The 18700-nt window shown below is 32.6% G+C and overlaps 1 protein-coding gene across 4 annotated transcripts; it reads right to left on the bottom strand.

Annotated features, from left to right (window-relative positions):
* Positions 1-1159: 1159 nt before the first annotated feature.
* On the bottom strand, positions 1160-18406 carry LOC110608183 (protein MICRORCHIDIA 2). Of its 4 annotated transcripts, none has more exons than XM_021747398.2 (18): positions 17957-18404; positions 17791-17865; positions 16560-16594; positions 15374-15452; positions 15177-15266; positions 13450-13525; positions 12252-12330; positions 12020-12148; positions 10289-10387; positions 7967-8074; positions 7728-7880; positions 5056-5151; positions 4804-4855; positions 4612-4723; positions 3760-3988; positions 2930-3015; positions 1698-1740; positions 1160-1596 (listed from the first exon to the last, which is right to left on the bottom strand). In XM_021747398.2, the coding sequence occupies exons 1-18, from the start codon at positions 18246-18248 to the stop codon at positions 1477-1479; spliced, it is 1953 nt and encodes a 650-aa protein (XP_021603090.1). In that variant the 5' UTR covers positions 18249-18404; the 3' UTR covers positions 1160-1476. The 4 variants fall into 4 exon arrangements, 2 of the variants coding, with proteins under 2 accessions (XP_021603090.1, XP_021603097.1); XR_002486837.2 differs by having other exon boundaries at positions 1516-1596; positions 1698-1780; positions 2930-3031; positions 17957-18406; XR_006349992.1 differs by having other exon boundaries at positions 1516-1596; positions 2930-3031; positions 17957-18406.
* Positions 18407-18700: the final 294 nt, after the last annotated feature.

Genomic DNA, 18700 nt, shown 5'->3' with positions numbered 1-18700 from the left:
ATTTAAATTTTTTAAAAAATAGTGTTATAAATTTGAATCAAATTCGAATTTTAAATAATTAATTTAATATAAAAATATATTTTATAATAATATTTATAATTTTTTTATATATTTTTACTTAAAAATTAAAATTTAAATATCTTTTAAAAATATTAAATTGTTTTAAATGAAAATTATTAATAAAAAAAAATTTTTTATATAAATTATTAATTAAAATATATAAAATTAAATGAATTCAAATTTTATTCAAATAATAACAAGATAAATTCGAATAGTTTAAATTAATTTTTAATTAAATTTAAAATAAATTTAAATATTATTGATATTAAATCGAATTTAAATAATTTAATTTTCACAATTAATCAGTCATTTAAAATTAGAAACAGTACTATATTTATGAAAATTATTCCATTAAAATTTTGAATCTTAAATAATAATTTAATATGAATTTTATTATTTTAAATATTAAAGTAACTATTTTTTTGTATTTTAACAAATAATTTACATAAACAAATATTTTTATTAGTACTTTAAATTTTAAAAATTAAATAATTTTATTAAATGTTTAAGTTTCATTTATTTAAAATTAATAATATAAAAAATTGTAGATATAATAGAAAACTACGTTTGATTATTTGTAATCAAATTTAGAATATAATTCAATGTAAATTTAATATGAATATCATTTTTAAAGTTTAATTCACTAAAAATTTAATTATTTTGATTTTAATCCACCTAATATATTTTTAAGCACATAAGAGGAACCATAAAGATTAAAAAAACAACGCAGAAGACAAAAAAAGTAATTTGTTTTGATTAACAATAAAATGCAAAGCAGACATTTTCAAAGCAAAAATTATCTTCATACCGGAAAGACACAAAAGCATAAAAAGCTATAAAAACGGTAGAGCGAAATTGTAATTAGCTAACTGAAGTATAGGATGAAAGTGCAACAATTATATAATTAAAGGGTAAGTCGATAAAAGCACACCAATTGCCATTGGAATTTCAATTTCACTGTTGAAGGCAACCTCCTTTTATTATATGGCTGTTAATTAGATAAGAGTATCAATCCTTTGCTAACCATACCCAATGTGAATATGTCCCCTGATGGGCCGTGCCACATGGAAACACGTTGAATGTTTTTATGTAATTAGGATTATGCTGTATTAATTTTTTTTTTTTGTATTGTCGTTTGTTGTTTACCGAGTACTTTTGTTGTTTCTATACATTGGAGCGGCCAAAACCACCGTCATATCTCTCTCACATACTAGAAAAGTAGGTACCAACTAACCAACTGAACTTGACCTATTTCCACAAAAGATTAACTGTTAAAAGTTTCTGATAACAGGAGTTGGAAGTTCTCTAATAATAATATAACTATTTCAAACTCGATTTTTTTAGTTAGTGATTCTTGTAAGATCATCAGTTCGGCGTTGTTTGTAGCTTGCCCACCTCAAGGCGTAAAGATTAGCATTATGAAACTTTCTCAGTTTGTCGTTTCGTCATCTTTTGCTTCCTTTTAGTCTCCAAGTGCGCAGCAAGTTGAGCGCGCTTCCTCTTTTCCTGCTCCAACTCCCTCTCTAATTCAGTTACCTAATTATTTGACCATCAATCACACAATCGTATCTCATCATTATCTTGAACATTTAGCAAATTTTGCTAAAGCTCATAGTTGTTAGCTTCAAGATACATACCATTTGTTTTAACTCCATCTCCTTCTGCCTGAATTCCTCACACCTGTAGAAGATAGTAATCAATACACTTCAGCAATAACAGCCTAATAACAAGCAAACCAACCTTCATAAAAAATAAAATAAAATAAATTCAGCCAGCAAAAAGAAATAATACAAAATCATAGGAGATGTCAGTACGGCATAAAGTGAAAAGAAAGGTTTAAACCTCTCAACCTGCCATTCTATATTTGTATCTAAAACATGAACAAGGAAAAATAATTTGATCAGCATCTACTGACAATAATACGAGGTAGGAGCATAAGCAAATTAGCCTGATGGCCACAATACGAATTAACATGTCCTTTCATTTCATTGAACCAAAAGCCAAACTTGAAGCCAAGGGGGTAGGGGGGAAAGAAAAAGAAAAAAAAAAATTCTTACTCTCAGGCTTCTCAGTAAATTTGTTGACACTCACAATTCAGATATTTTAGTTTCACAGAAAGAAAAAACAAATTGAAATGTTTTCTGCAATTTTGACTTTTGAAAAGCTCATTGGTCAATGATAAATATTTGCCTGCCCAAAGTAGCTTCCACTTCCCAAAACAAGAAAACATTTTTCCAAACTCAACACAATATTGATCCCCAAAATATTCCTGGTTATCCTTGGCTGTCATTGAATGACAGCTTGTTTCTCTCTTCTTTTCCCTTCACTCTGCTCCTAGTTCTCCTTTCCTTAGTTGCAAAGGTTACTGTTCAACAGAGCTACTGTAGCTTCCAAGTTCTTCTCTTTTCTAAAAAACCCTTAACCTATTTCAATCAATTTCTAATACTAAACTCCCTTGTTCCTTGAACTTATCAATTACATGAGCTGTGCCCACCATAAAAGAATTTGTAGGCTGGTGCATTAAACTGTCTTACTCAGATACCTAAAACTGTCTTACAACAATTCAATTTTTTTTCCATTCTCAACAAACTATTCCTCTTTCACAAAATTTAAAAAAATCCCAGATAGTCAATTAGTCCCAACTATCTGATACTGATCCTGCACTACACTCTGCCATTCCTTTGCCGCTGCTGCCTGAGTGCAAAAACGTTTCTCTTCCTTCTAAAACAGGCACATTAAACTTTTGAACTGGAACATTGCTAGAACAGAAGTTCCACAAACAAGCACACAAATTCTAGTAATTATAAAGAGAGAACAACAAATGGACAATAATTTAGAACCACAACATTGAAAATGAAAAATAGTATACCTCATAAAAAGTTGTATATTCTCTTCACAAATCTGATCAACAGATATTGCCTCTTGACCATCTTCGTTTACAACTTCATTATGTGCCTACAAAAAGAAAAGGCTTTCAGCCATGGTTTTTAATTAGTAATATCATTTACAGAATACAGATACAAAGGTGAAGCAGCAGTATTTCTCATCCATAAAAATATCAACATTGATGTTTGTAAAAAAAACAAAAAGAAGGCACCATCAAAATATTGAAATACAGAGAACAGGCATTTTGATTCCTATAGGCATAGCTCAAGTTGTAATTATGAGTTTGCCACCAAGCCTGTCTAAGAGAGATAAACTCACATCTATAGTTCTTTGTTTAGCTATTATGGTAATAGGAGATCGATCTAGTATGTAATTTTATTTTCCTGTAGTGTTGTTACTTGTTATGCAATTTTCTGTTCTCCTTTTCTTTATAAGGCCGTAACATCTGAACAGCCAAACTTGGTTTTTGACATTCTAGATGTGGGAAACCGGCTTCTACATCTCAGTTTCTGCCTATGAAGTATGAACCATAAATGCTTCAATTTATATTCTAGTCCCATTAACTTCTGGTTTAACTTTTAGCTAGTCTCACAACATAGTAGCTTGTCAATATACTCATTTTTCATAGAACTTCTGCTTCAACCTTATGCTAGTATCAGGTTGCTATCTAGGGTCTCCACACTCATCCAATATAGCTATGCCTCTGGCAGAGATTTTGAGGATTAGAATTAGACTCAATAACTGCAGCTGGCTCATGACTGAAGGATCAAATTGGCTCAAATGCAATAAGAAAGGAAAGCTTGTATCACTTACATCTGCAAAACCAGTAGTTGGAATTTCCACAGGCAAATTAAATCGGCCACCATTTCCAAGTAGTCCATTGTTCGTATGTGGTAAGCAAGTATGAGGATCATTAACATGTTGATCTAGATGCACTTCTTCTTCAGGCATCTGCTTCTGTGATTTAGCACTATCTTTCTTTTCTGTGTTTTGCGCTCTAAAACCAGGAGGTTGATAGCCAACTAAATGGCAGTGGTGGTTCCTGTCAAAAAGAGTAATATACTTTAGCTTCAAAAAGCTAGATATGCATTCATAACAGTTCATAAGAACTGCATTAAGCATCCTATATTTTATAATTGGCAATAAAATGAATAGTTATAATTAAAAAAACAAAAACAATATACTATGCTTAAACAGTACACTAACTGTAACAATGCAAAGTGTTGAATAAAGCTAAACAGAAAAATAACCATGACAACTTCCTATCATCCAAGAATGTCCACAATTTCCATCTATTTAGTTATTATCATGCTTGTATATTTGAATCAGTGGTAATAATAGCAAATGCTAAAATTGCATTGCACATCTGGTGTCACTTAAGGCATTCTGCTGAGAGATTTATGGTATTGAGTCACCAATTTAACATAGTAAACAATGTCAACTTTAGCTAAAGAGAAAAGCACAGTAAAGAAGGAAAAATAGCAGGTTGTTAAGCAAATTCCATAGAATTAAGCTTAAATGAAGAGTAGAAAAAAAAAAACTCTTATCACTAAGAAGAAAATACAGATTAGAGAATATGCACAAACATAAAACTCTACAAAAAAATAAAATAAAATAAAAAATCCAAATCAAAACTTGAAAAAAGCATGCCAAATAGTAACGGACCAGTAATCCACGAGTATTTGTTTCAGCTTAGCTTCCAGTCGGATAAAAAGTGAAGACCTCTCAAAATCTTGCTTATCATGTGCTGGTTCTATAAAATTTGCTTCAAGAACTCCTGCGAAATATCAGTGAAGTTCTAATCACTGAGATTCAAGGAATATTATACAGTATAACTATAGAGGAAAGTAGAAATACCAACAACACCATTCCCTTTAGAAGAACCTTCAGCAGTAACTTTCCAGAAGGGCTACAAAAATGCAAACCCAATAGTTAGTCATAGAACAATGTGCTATTCTCTGCAAAAAAGGTATATTTAACTTTCTAACTGACCATAGTGGTTTTAAATCAAATTTTAAACAAAATGCATTGGCTGTAACACACAAGTTAAATTCTATGCATGGATATCAAAAGGCATGAAAGGAAATATTAAATTTTACCATTGCATACCCTGATAAGCCGATTTTTATGATATACATTGAATCCACAAACTCCAAGAGCAGGTGACTCTTTTATGAAACCAATAGTTGTTTCAACAGCAGCAACCTAAAACCGACCAAATCCCCGTTAAAACATACAATAATAACTTTACAAGAGTGCCAAAGGCACATGCTGTTTAATCAAATAATCCAGTAAAGATCCGCCCTCCCAGAAAAAACCCTACTAAATGGTCATGATTTATCTAAAAGCTGCACTTTCAAACCTACAAACTAATCATCATCCAAAAAGAAATTCATGAGTTGGTAGCTTTAGATATAAATTACTACCCTTCTTTTCATTGCTTTCCACATGGATCTAAAGCTTCATCACTTTCTCACAGGCCTAATTTTGTCATTATTGGAGGTCACCAGTTTCAGATCCGCTAATCTTGTTAGACATGAGATCTAATACATATATATTTTTCCTTCTTTTCGATAAGGAAATCAATTTCAACCTGACAATTTGGCTTTTCATTTTTCTTTTCCTTTTTGGATCAGCATTAGGCAAGCAACTACAAATATCACAAACACTTTGTAAATTGACTTATCATGAATTTATTTAATGGCAACCATGCAAGTTTCGCCAAAAGGAAAAGCGCTATAGTTGGAACATGATTTGGAGAACTCTTGATGTAGAAGGGAGAGAGTAGTTATAATTGTTTGAAAGCACTCGTTACATAATGGTTGGGTTTGCTATAGTGACAACTGACAAGGATTAATGGTGATGAAGGAGATGAAAGAAACAGTATCATTTGGTAGTTGATACAGGTGAGATGTGAGAAAAAGAGAAATAGAAGGCAAAAGTTTTGACTCGTTTCTTAGACCTAAAAGCATAAACTATGAACTAGTTTTTGGTTTGTTGAACAGACCCTGAAGGATACATATTGCTTGACATTTGCTCTTATAATGTAGTCGTACATGATAGAATGTATGAATTTTAGGAACAAATTGTTAAGTGATCATTCACAATAACATTTATTTTCATAGGCAAGTTTCCACAAGAAAAATTTTGCACAAGTCTATAAACTAGCTGGCTTTAGGGTCCAAATAAGCTGAGATCACCCAGTTCAAGTTCACTTGTGTATTACTTGAACTTGCTTATTCAATGCCATAATAAGCATATGACAAGAAACCCAAGAAAAATAAAATTAGAAGACTCAAGGAAACTTAGAATTAGGGTCAAGACAAGAACTATAAATGTCAAATTGGGTTTATTTGCAATATTATATAACACTTTCTAGTCCTTCTATATTCTTATTTATATGTCTATTTGAATAAAGTAGCTGCTGGTCCAATACTTTAAATCTCAGATAATTTGCAAAATTCCAGATTTGCCAGAAAATCTGCCGAGATGTCTTTAGGCGTTTACATTGTCATTTTATAGAACTAATTTAAGTCCTTAAGATGATACCATTCCTTCTATTTTTCATTCTGAGTTACAAACCCTTGGATGCCTCAGGCTAGTTTTCCAGTCCTTTACCTTAAGGTTTACAATTATTTTGAGTTGATAAATAAGTATAATTTTAGATCTTAATATTCAATATTCAGTATATAAAAAAGTACTAGCAAAATGCATCCTCAAATTGTGTTACGCCCAAGTATAGTTGTGAAGCCTTGTATCCTATAATTTTACTGCTCATACAAACTAACTGGCACTGCAAATAGCCCCACATCATTTTTGTTTAATTCTGCTTCTCAAACCTATTCCTCTACAAGCCATATTATCCACCTGAATTCCAACTCATTCTGAGAAATAAATCCCAAGTCTACCATCAATAATAAGCCCAGCAAACTGTTATATGTCAACTAATCACTTAAAGGCTTTGAGGGAACTTCTAGTAGATTTAGTCTTACCTCAAGATATTCTTAGTTCAATACAACAAGCCTTTTTCTTTTAAATCCCATCATAACCAATAACAATTCCTATATTGTGTTTGAGAGTATAGCTAGTGCCATACGAAATGGTTTTTGTTTCATTGAACAGTTTCCAGCCATCAGGTTAGCAAATTAAGCTGCAAATGCATGTTGTTAGTCAAGCCATAAACAACTATTCTCTCAACAAAGGTGAAGACATGTTTGGACGTTAACCTTTTCTTTTCTTGTTGTTTTTAATCAGTTGATCCTTTTCAGGCACATTAGTCCCTCCCAACTGATTACTTTTCATCTATTATCTTTCAGCTATTCATTTCAAATAATTTCATTTATTTTTTATATTTTGTTTTTCTTGCAATTTGTCATTTTTTTATTTTCCATTTTAAAAGTAACTGCTTTGTGTCACTGAAATTATTTGGGCTTGACCCCAATTTTGCACTTCTAGTTTAATGTGAATTATGGCAAGTTTTGATCCTTCATTTTTCTAGCATGATTGGATCAAGTTAAAAATTGACACCACCATTGACAAGGGAACTTGAGTTCGCTAAACATGCATGAGGAATAGTTCAAGCTGGGACAAATGGCCATAATCACGTAAATCTTCCAAGGAACCCAAGATGTAATGCAGATTTTAAAGGAACCCAAGATGTAATGCAGATTTTAACATAAACAATGTGGCAAAGATGCTACAGGAAAAATAATGACAATGACAACGATTCTAACAATAAAATGTTCATGTGTTCCTTTTGACCAAACTATCATACATAATACCTCTTTTGATGCCATTATTCCCATCTGAGGCCTGTATGTCACTGTTTTCAAGTATTTCAACTCATCCGCAATATTGAACTGTTGTAAAGGCTTGCCCCTTAAAAGAATGCTGAAGTTTGTGAACTTTCTAAGGTATAAAATTGAAGCATAAGCCTATGAGGAAGAAAGAACAGTCAGCACATGTCAAAAATGTAATAATGAAAAATGGAAGCAAAATAGACAAATTTTTGGAAGCCCACCCTCAACGAATAGCGAATGCGATAAGAAATATGAGATTGAAGTTCCACAATTTTTTTTTGTAGTTTTGTTTGACCTCCACGATTAGCTTCATCCCTCAACCGTATATCCTTCATTAAAAATCAAAAGGGATAACAAATACTTCTGAAATAAACTTACACCTAATTTTCTAGAACATGAGTCATAAAATATAAGAGGGTAGTAACACCAGTGAAGTTTTAACTTGCAACAAAATTTGTATAAGAGCGCTTCAAGACTAATTTTTTGCAACCAAGTGCTTAAATGAATTAATATTTCTAATCGAGTGCATTAGTAGCATCCCTCACCAAAATTTTCATATAACATTATATATATGAATTTTATGAATAAAATGTTTGAAGGAGAATAATTGTATTTTTATTAGAAAAATAGATATGTCCTTGTGTAATACTGTTATAACTTTTTCTTCAAACTCCAGCCAAATGCACTTCAATATTCAGCTTGTTTAGACACTAAATTGCAAAAAGGTCAGTGTTCTTTGCGTCCCATCCTAAATAGAAAACACAAATAACTGGTTTTCATATTAATAAAGTCCCTTTACTAAGGATCTTCCATAATTGCCAGTCTTGCCAAGAGAAACAAATTGACATCACTAGCTAAACATTGATTGAGATCCACATCCAAATAGTTTGCAGTCATCAATCTACCATGTAGTTAAGATTACTACAATTATCTTTCAATCAAACAGTGCCACATGAAGGGCAGAACCTCATATTAAAAAGAAAAAGCATCTAAGAACATACGAAGAAATTCATTTCATCAACAAATTACAAAAATATGGAACAATTTCTTTTTTTTTTCAGCAAAATGAAAAATTCTTCCACAAGCCTTTTATGTCATCAATCTACTGGGAAATGTTTTAAGATCATGGAGAATAAAATTTATTCAAACAATTCAAAAGAAGGGCACAGCCTCATGTGCTTAAAGTGCATAGAAAAGAACCATTCATTAAACTTCATTTCAGAAATAAAATTACAAAATATTGGACAAAGTAACTATTTTAAATAAATTATGACAACTAAATTCACTTATGTCTCTCTCAAAATAATCCAAAAAGCCACAAGTAGTTTGGAATTTATTTGCTCAAATTGAAAGAAGTCAATTAATGGCCTCTCCTGCCCCTTTTTTGCACATTAAGGCTCCGTTTGGGATTGAGTTTGACGGAGCAAAAAAGCAGGTTTAGTTTAAAATGCAGTTATTGAATCAGTTTGGTTAATGTGAAAAGGGAGGTTTATGTCATTTCAAACCAAGGTTTTGAAAAAGCACCAAATAGATGCTTTTTTAAAACAGCTGAAACACAATGGCCAGACAGCAGTTTTTTCAATCTCCCGTGTACAAAAATATCCTTAATGATTTAAAATAACTACCAGAATGCCAATATAAAATATTTAACTTTTGTCCTTCATCTTGATTTCTTGTTTAAAATATATTAGCTCAAAAAATTGGTTTTCCTCTATTTATTATTTATTATTGACCACCTGTAGTAAGTAATAACTCTTTATACTTGGTAGCTCAAAAACAATTATATGAATAATCAGATTCATATCACGTAATAATTAATTTTCTTAAATGTTTACACCTTAATTAATATCATGTAATAATGAATTTTGTTATATATATTCAATATAATTATATAAAACTCTTAGAAAACAAATGGTTAATTATTCATAAAATTAAAATAGTCTATTTATAGTAATGCCCTTTTGGTCATTCTACCCTTAAGAGCAATATAAACAACAATTTTAACCAAACATATAATCAGCAACTTTTTTACTTAACAGCAGTTCGTATTTATTACCAAACAACTCAACTGCTTTTCAAAACAACAATTTTGTAATAAGCACTTTTCAAATCAGCAAGGCAGAATTCAACAGCAATGCCAAACAGGCCCTAAGAACCTTCTTCACAATATGAACACATAACAAGTAACTATGATTAAGTTTCGCACTTCAATATGTCAAGCAAATACACTTAGTTGCAAGACGTTGCATATTTGTCAAAGAATAAGTCATTAAGAAAACATATTTGTTTTCTGAAGTCCATCATAAGTTAGATCCTTACAATTCTAGAGGAGCAAGGGTTTCTTATCAAGCAAAGTCAGAATGCTTAGCAAAAAAAAGCCAACTAAATAGATGTTGCCAAAAATGGAAAATGACAACATGTTTGATACAAGGTTGACACTGCATTTAAATGCAATATGTTCTGTAAAATCAATATCATACCAGGCAGACTATTTTGCAAAAATACTGAAAACACATTAAAATGGGAAAAAAAACACAATTTACCTCATCATCATCATCAAAACTCAATTCGTATATGCCTTCATCATTCAGCCATAAGTTGTATATTATTATTTTTGTACCATGCCGCCCAATATCCTCAAACTAGAGAACAAGAACAAATTAGTGAGCAAATAAGCATGTAATGTAAAGATCAAAACAAGCAACTATCTAGTTGTTCTAAAGTGTTCTATTTTAAACTAGTTGTTGCATGCATGAAGCATTATGGTGGTATAAAGGCATGATTCTTTAGTCAAAGGTTCAACAAGTTATAAGATAAAACTGTCTGGCGAAAGGCAGTGATGCGACCAAGTCAGAGGCCTTTGCAATTATGTAAAGTCAAACACACCCAAAAAGTTACAAATAGGAAACTGAGAAGGATATTCTGACTCAATTCCAAGAGCAGTTATCCATCATATATTGATTTGCACCAAACTAGGAAATATCCAAGGAGTATGTATGTGTAAGTACTGTGGGAAACTGTTACGGGGTCAAATCAGCAACACAGGCCCAGCATCAGCCCCTCTAAGTGTCTACTATAGGAAAAATATCAGAGACAAGAAGAAGGATGCAGGGGAATAGAAGATTCCAAGGGGAGGACACCTGGCAGGGAATATGAGACCATTTTACTGTTGGAGAAATTCTTGCTGATAGGGAATCTCCAATGATTGAATGATCTTTTGTGTATAAATAATAGGTTGATAGGAGGAAAGAGATATGCTTGTTTTATTAATTCACTTGTCAGCCATAGCTGGGCTCTGTTTTGGAGTCGGGAGAAATTCCTGGAATTATTTCTGTGAGCAGTTGTAATAGTTTCTTTATCAGTAATCACAAAACTTTCCTTCCACTATCTTGTTATAGCCCTAACTCTATCAGAAACATGCCCACACTATTTTCTCCTTTAAGAATTTTTAATGATACTAGTAATAACAAAAAGAATGCAACATGATAGAATATCAAAAAGTAATTTAGTTAAGTTAATAAGGTTATTATTGTCACACCAAGGGAAGAATATAACATAACATAACATAACAGAATGGTAAAAATTGTAAACATTTGAAGTTAGAAAAGTTCTTATTGTCATGCCAAGTGTCTCACTAGTGTTTTTAATATATGGTATAAGTAAAAGCCACCAACAGGAAAATCCATTCCTAAGTAACAATTCTACTATTGCATCCAAAACAACATGTTCTAGCTTTTTCAAGAAAATGGGATGGTGGAATGACAAATTGACAATATTAATAATGATATGGTCAAAATAAAAAAATTACAGCAAGTATTTTATGAAAATAAAGGATAAAATGATTCAAATTGATATCAATCTAACTGGTTATGCAATAGGTTAGTAGTTATATTCAAAAAATAACTGTTCAATAAAACAAGGTACAAAATAATTATAAGGTAATTTGTAAAACATGAGATATAATTTGAATGGATTGACAACACTTCAGTTAAAGAAAAGAAAAAGAGCTGAAAGAACCAGCCTGGACAGGGCTTCAAAGAATGACCCAATATTATGATAGAAGGCACAATTAGAATAATTTTAATAGGAAAGTTGAAAGATGTCACTGCAAGATAGATTTTACAGCAGGTCTCAAGTTCTTGTTCACCATTTCAAGTGGCCATATCCAGTTATTACTATTGTCCACTTGTGGTTTTGGAGAAAGTATCATCCTTGCCTCCTTGGTGTTACTTCAAGAGTCACCAAACAATTTACTCGGGACTAGTTCAACAAACCTGTTCCAAAAGCCTGTCCTTCGATGTAAAAGGAGACCATTCAAGGATAGTTGTCAAGTTGGCAGACCAATCATCATGTGAGCTATAAATTATTGGTTCTGCCCAATGGCCAGAAATGTCAAAATCAATCTGAAATATAAGTAAACCAGAAATTGTAAGGTCAGAATTGATGCTATAACAACTTAAGACATGCTTTAAACAAAAGTTACACATTATGAATAGGAAGAATTACCATAGGAACAATAACATCATCCTGCGCAGTTTTCCGCAAAAAAGTATAGGATAAAAGGCCAACACTCTGAGTAGCCTTGCTAGAAGACACAAGTACAAAAGAAATTCAGCCTTTAAAAATCAAAACTTGGATTTCACTAGTAGCACACAGTGTGCTCTTTTTTCCTTAAATGTGATATTTAATCCATGATAATGAAACTGTGGGCAAGGTTTCTGAAACAAAGCATATTTTACAGCACATAAATGCTTGTCAAGAAAGGAAAAATGTGCATGGCCGTAAATTGGATGTGCTCAAATTCCCTTGAATTAATAAGAGTGTCCAAGAAACCAAATTTCCAATTACATTATGCTTTTCGCACAAAAATGCTGCTGAAAGAGGTCTGTCATGAAAGCTCATCTGCTTATCCATGTACACAAGTATTTGTATGGTTGTGTGTGTGTATGTAAGTGTGTGTAAAGCAACAGTAGTTAAGGCAGTAATATTTACAAGTCATTTTGATTAAATTCTTAATTGTAGTAATTTAAAATTTTCATCAAATTTTTCTATTTAGAAATATTAATACAACTTCCTATTTAGGAAATGTCGGGTTTATTATTATTTAGGAAAATATAATTTTCATTAGGAAATTTCTTAGTCAAGAATTAATTTGCTTCTTATTTTTTGAGTACAGAGATGGTATAAGAAGCCATAATCCTTGTAAAACAAGGGAAAAATGCATAAATGTCACCTTTTTCCTAGATAGAAGTAGGCATTTGACAATGGAATTATGAGTATTTTGATTTGGAAATCACAAATGCATGGCATGTTTCCCCTTTTCTCCTCTTCTTCTTTTGTTTCATTCATAATAACAAAGCTACAGTCCCACATGAGGGTACACTGTCAGCAACACTTCTTTCTCTAACTACAACAAGCTCTAACTAAACTTCCAACCTTAAATTCCCTTTTTTACATCTAAAAACCCAATCCCAGCAAATTAAATGATGTTTGTCCACCACAAAAGCATCAGTAAGAAGATTTCTCGACCTCCTATATCACAGATCCTATCAAAAGAAGAAGGCTTTAGGGCATAACGAAAAAAGATATTCCAGAAAAAAAGAGAAGCAAAGGAAAAACAAGCAATAAAACAGTAAAAAACATATAAATTCAGCTGAAATATGAAGCATATTCACAAGAAAAAGAGGGGTAAACAAAACAGTACCTTGCACGAGATGCACGACTGAAAACAATAACATCAGCACCTAATCGCATGGTACTTGTCTTGAATCCATTACCATCTGGAAGCATATAAGGCCTTCATAAATGCTAAGGAAAGGAAATGAATGCAAGCAAAATGGAATAGACGACCTTGTGAAATCACAGTAAACATCCCAAGAAAATACATCAGCAATTTTGCATCACTATCTTAACTGCCACCTTAATCTACATAATGGCTTTTTGCTTATAAAAAGATAAATAAAAGCCTATATTCATAAAGCCAAAATGATTTCTTTCATTTTCATATGTGCTCCTGAGGTGGGAATGATGTAATAAAATAACTAATTTAAAAGACCCTAATCAAGCTTTTCTCGTTCATCTGCTGAAGAAGTTAATTGGTTGGCACAGTATTATTTCACATTTCTGTAGCCTATCACTGTTCATACCACTGCAGCAGTTTTAAAATCAGGGTTATTAATTTCTTTTCTTTTCTTTTTTGTTATTTTATTTGGTCAGCTAAGATCAGACTTCATTTAGATGGACCAAGATCTAATTCAATTAGAATTCAAGTTCTAGAACTAATCCTACAAGATTATAGGTTATACACATTACACAAGACTAAATATCTAGTTTGGAAGCAGGTTTCCTAAGAAAGAAGCAGTTCACTTGTAGTTAATTTCCTAGTTGTGTAGCCAGAAAATTCAACCTCTTTTAATCTCTTTATTTGCTGCCTTCAGAATTTCTTGTCCACTAAGCAATATAGTCAGGGTTAGGGTTTGCTAGCTATACAACTAATGCTCATGGAGGAAACTAAAGGGTTTAGGAGCAAATCAAATAACCAAATGGTCTCCATGAGCACCCCAATATCCAAACTATCCCACAACATGTAGAAGTAAAATCAAATATAGTTTCATGAAGGCATACCGCTACTATCACAAGTCTCCAAATGCAACCATAAAGACTTCACAGTTCTTCAGTCCTTCCATTTCAACCCTAGCATCAACCCCATATGTTTCTCACACCACCTTCCTAAGATTACTACACAAAAGGCTGCCTCTGAAAAATATAGGTCCCAACTCCTTGCCTACATTAGATTTGAACTTCAGTATATCTGTGTATTGGAAGTTTGGCACATTAAAGACTTAAAACACACTCAAATAAGCTCAGATATTTTCAGATTCAACCTTAGATCTAAGACTGCCCAACTGAATTCAAGGCCGACCAGATACTGTGAGTTTCAGAGTTTTAAGCATCAATATTTCATTGGAAATTTACCATCAGTATATTTGGTCCAAGAAATCATGCCAAACATGTATGTATATACAAGAAGTCCTTCTCAAACATAATTGGGGGGACAAAGCCAAAATGCAAAAATACCACTAGAGAGAGAGAAAGCATAAGAGAGGATAATCACATAAGGTGGAAGAATCAAGCAAAATGCTAACTACATCCTCAAGGAACATTCAAGAACTAGATAAATACCAACTTCAGATTTTTAAGCGTCAGCCATAAATATCCTTATGGAAATTGATAATTGCACATTTGGTCCAAGAAACATGCTAAGTATTCATGAGGATGCAAGCAGTCCTATCTCAACCATACACGTGTATACATATATATAGTGGGGGTGGTCAAAAACATCACAAAAGAAAGAAAGAGAAAATAAATCATATATTGTGGAAGAATCATGCAGAACACAGTGAAAAAGATATACTATTTAGTATCAGTTACATTGTCCAATTGTCTTGTTAGATTTCTTTGAAGAGTAACCCAAGCTCATGCATTTCCGGATAGAATCAGGATCCATTCCACCACCATCATCTGTAAAGAACTTCAGAGATTATGGCTTCCATAATAATAAAAGCAACAGCATGGAAACACATCCAATAATCAAATAGTAGCAGTTGACAACACATATGGATACATGCCTTGGAAAAGTAAAGCAGGAGAGTTGTCCTTCATGATATCAATTTTATCAACCTTCACAAAGGTTGCACCATTATGAATCTGAAAGCACAGGCAGAGGCATGAATGCAGTTTACACAATTAAACTGTCAGAATAACTTGTAGGATTCGTTCATCTAATTCATAGCCGAAATACATTGTTCCCTAAAGAAAGTTGTCCAACACCCTCAGCTAGACAGCACAGAAAGACATAGGCCATCCATTCCAACAGAAACAAAACAGGAGTGGGGGACATGAAAAATTATATGATAATAAAAATTCTGCTGCCTCTTTCCTCCTACAAAGACTTACTAAAGATGCATCATCCTTCCCTTAACGATAATACATATGCTCTTTTCTTTCATGTGTTCAACTTTTTTCCCAAAAATTATTACTCCAATGGGAATTTGGCACAGTTGCAATCATGCCAATTATATAGCTTAACAATCTTTCAACTATTTCATCTTTTTTCCTTAAACATAAACCAAAAACCGAAACAACTAAGAAGCATCTAAGAAGACAATGAACAACAAACAACTGAAAACAAAAGCAACAAATAAAATAATGCAGCTCACAGGCAACTATGGCGAACATTACTAAAAAGCTAGATTGCAAAATGAAAACAATAGCTATCATATAAAGCATCTCAAGCTTGGATATATAAATCAAAAAGTCCACTTGTCCAAGACAGTGACGAAACTCAATCCCACTTGCAACAACTGTAAAAAGTTGAAACGTCTACACTATTAATAACCAAGAGAGAGAGCACCATTACAAAAGAGACGAAAGGAAAAAAGGAGCAAAGGTATAGAACCTTCAGTTATGCAAGATCTAAATCTTCATAGAAGGGACTAAATTGTGGCACAAGAATACCTTTAAAAGTCCTAGTGCTCTCCCTCAAAAACAGTCCCAAAATTGGGTTCCAATATTTGATTATTAGCTAACATATGTACAATTACTAAACTTTTTGCTCAGCAGTCCTATAGGCCTATACTCCTCCACAAAAGGCAAAAACTTAACCAACAACAAACTTAAGCTAGGTAGTTGCATTTCAACTTGGAAAACCGATTTGCAACAGATTTCCAAAAAATCAACAAAGAATCTTAACTGTATCATAACAATATTATTATTAACTAGTAAAACACTAATGAGACTTGACTTGAATGATACCTCGTCAACAGCATTATCCAGTAGCTCAGCAATTGCTGTAAAAATAATAATAATAATAAATAAGTACAGAAAAGGACAAACAATCACAGAAAATACATGATATCGATCAATATTTGTGTTATAGAGCAATTTATACATGCATATATATTGAGAAAAGCGAGTGTGTGCACCATAAGTGGGTCAAATAAATACTATAAAATCTTTCACATCTTCTACCCGATTTCTTTCATAGCAATAACTTCTCACTGGAAACGTTTTCCAGTAAAATGAATTATTTTCACTGTTAGGCTGTAAGACTAAAAGTCAACTAGACATCTTTTAATCTGTTTGGAACACATGAAGGTAAAAGCATGATGTCCAGCAACTAGCATTGGCCAACGGCAACTAGCAGTTATGGTGAACAATGGTACCATGGTAGTCAATGAATTAGTGGACAAGTGCCTAAATAGTTTTCTCAAAAGTTCTCTTCTTTGTGAGTTTGCAGAAGACTAAACATTGACTTGTAATTTCGACCTAGTTTTCTCTTTGATAACTAAATATTTTCTGTAAACTAAATTTCCTATGTGCTTCAAATGCCCCCAAAAGAAGGGGGAAAAGGAGAAAAATTTTCCAATCAAATATTTTCAGCAAGACAAATGAAGAATCAGACCTTGAAATTTATACAGGTCGAAATCAAAATCTAATTTTCATGTACTTCATTGTTGGTACTCTTTATGTCATCTTAATTCACAAACAAGTGTAGTTCACACTGTCATTGTTCTAGGAGATTTTTGCCTTCACAACCAAGGTAGCCCAAAGTAACCTAAATAGCACCTTCATACATGTCTCAAGCTAATAGTAATTGAAGCTAAGCCTAGCCAAGGAACGGTTCAACTGAGAACCGGAATTTGCCAGTTGATTCCAGGCTAACAGATCTGTTTTATTATTGCGTTTAAAAAATGCATATCATTAGATTTGATCCAAAAAGACCAGAACCATAGGGCCTGTGATTAGGGTTAACCTGAATCTTAAAATCGAAACTGCCAGTTCCAGACCAGTCGGCCATTGGCAGGCACACTTGAAACTCATTACAAACCTGTTTCTAAAGCATTTTCTTCCTAGGTTAAATTATATTCAATTGAATCAACGATGCATAATAAACAAATAAAATTAAGCTATGTTCTTCTATTTCATCAACTAAATAAGTAGTAATAACAATAGGAAGAAGAAGAAGAAGAAGAAGAAGAATTACCTCCAAACGCCCATTTATGCGAAGTTGCATTTGAATGGAGAAACTTCGGATGAACCCGTGCATGCTCTAACTCACCTGTAAATTAAGTGGAGAAAGAAAAACACTGATTCTACATAATCAATAAGCGAAGTAAAACAATATATATATTGAGGACAAAGCGTGTGACCTGGAGGAGGAGCGGTTCTGGCTGTGGGGCCCACAACACAAGCCCCAGCTTTCCAGAAACTGCGGCACTCAAGAGTTTGAAGGTTCGGCGTCGGTTGTGTTAGTCCGATTGCTTCAGGGCTCCGGTTCTGGTTCTGTTGTGGCTGTGCTTTTGGTTTTGGTTTTGTATCTGACGATGACGACCTTTTACTCGGGGCGACAACCGTTGCGCCTTCTTCCTCATCGTCACTACTGTCAATTTCGACCACATTGATCGGTTGCTGTCCTCTATTAGGGGGTTGCCGTCTAGACATTTTCTCTCACGACTGAAATTGTTTTTTTGTTTTTAGGGATTAGGGATATACCAATTCACTAAGTTGCGTGTCGCCGTCGGTAACAGCAAGACAGGTCGAGAAACTATACGGTACAGCGAAATAGTAAGTTTAATGAACAACAGAGGTGCACAGTATGCCTCGGTTTCAGTTTGTCGGTTTTGAGCAGAATGCTAAACTCTGTCGTTTCAACGCATATTAAAACAGTTTTTTTTTTTTCCAAATATTAAAAACAATTTAATCAATTATTTCATTAATTACTAATTACACTTTAAATTTTATTAATTTTATTTTAAATATTTTATAAAATGATAAAAATTATACTTAAAAATATAAATAATTTTATTATTTAAAAAAATAGACCACAATAGTACAGATTTAAAGTACATTTAATAATAGTGAAATTACATAATTTTTTAATAAATTATAAGTAA

This window comes from Manihot esculenta, chromosome 2 (genome assembly GCF_001659605.2).
Source record: "Manihot esculenta cultivar AM560-2 chromosome 2, M.esculenta_v8, whole genome shotgun sequence".
Lineage (NCBI taxonomy): Eukaryota > Viridiplantae > Streptophyta > Magnoliopsida > Malpighiales > Euphorbiaceae > Manihot > Manihot esculenta.
Note: the sequence above shows the minus strand (reverse complement) of the source record. Positions and strands in the feature narration are given on the sequence as shown.

What these genes read in the sequence shown, in the direction of transcription:
- LOC110608183 (XM_021747398.2), bottom strand. Translation starts at nt 18,248, where the DNA reads ATGTCTAGACGGCAACCCCCTAATAGAGGACAGCAACCGATCAATGTG. An exon ending in CAGAACCGCTCCTCCTCCAG is followed by an intron (nt 17,866 to 17,956) that starts GTCACACGCTTT and finishes CTTAATTTACAG; the next exon opens with GTGAGTTAGAGCATGCACGG. An exon ending in TAAAGGGAATGGTGTTGTTG is followed by an intron (nt 4,724 to 4,803) that starts GTATTTCTACTT and finishes GATATTTCGCAG; the next exon opens with GAGTTCTTGAAGCAAATTTT.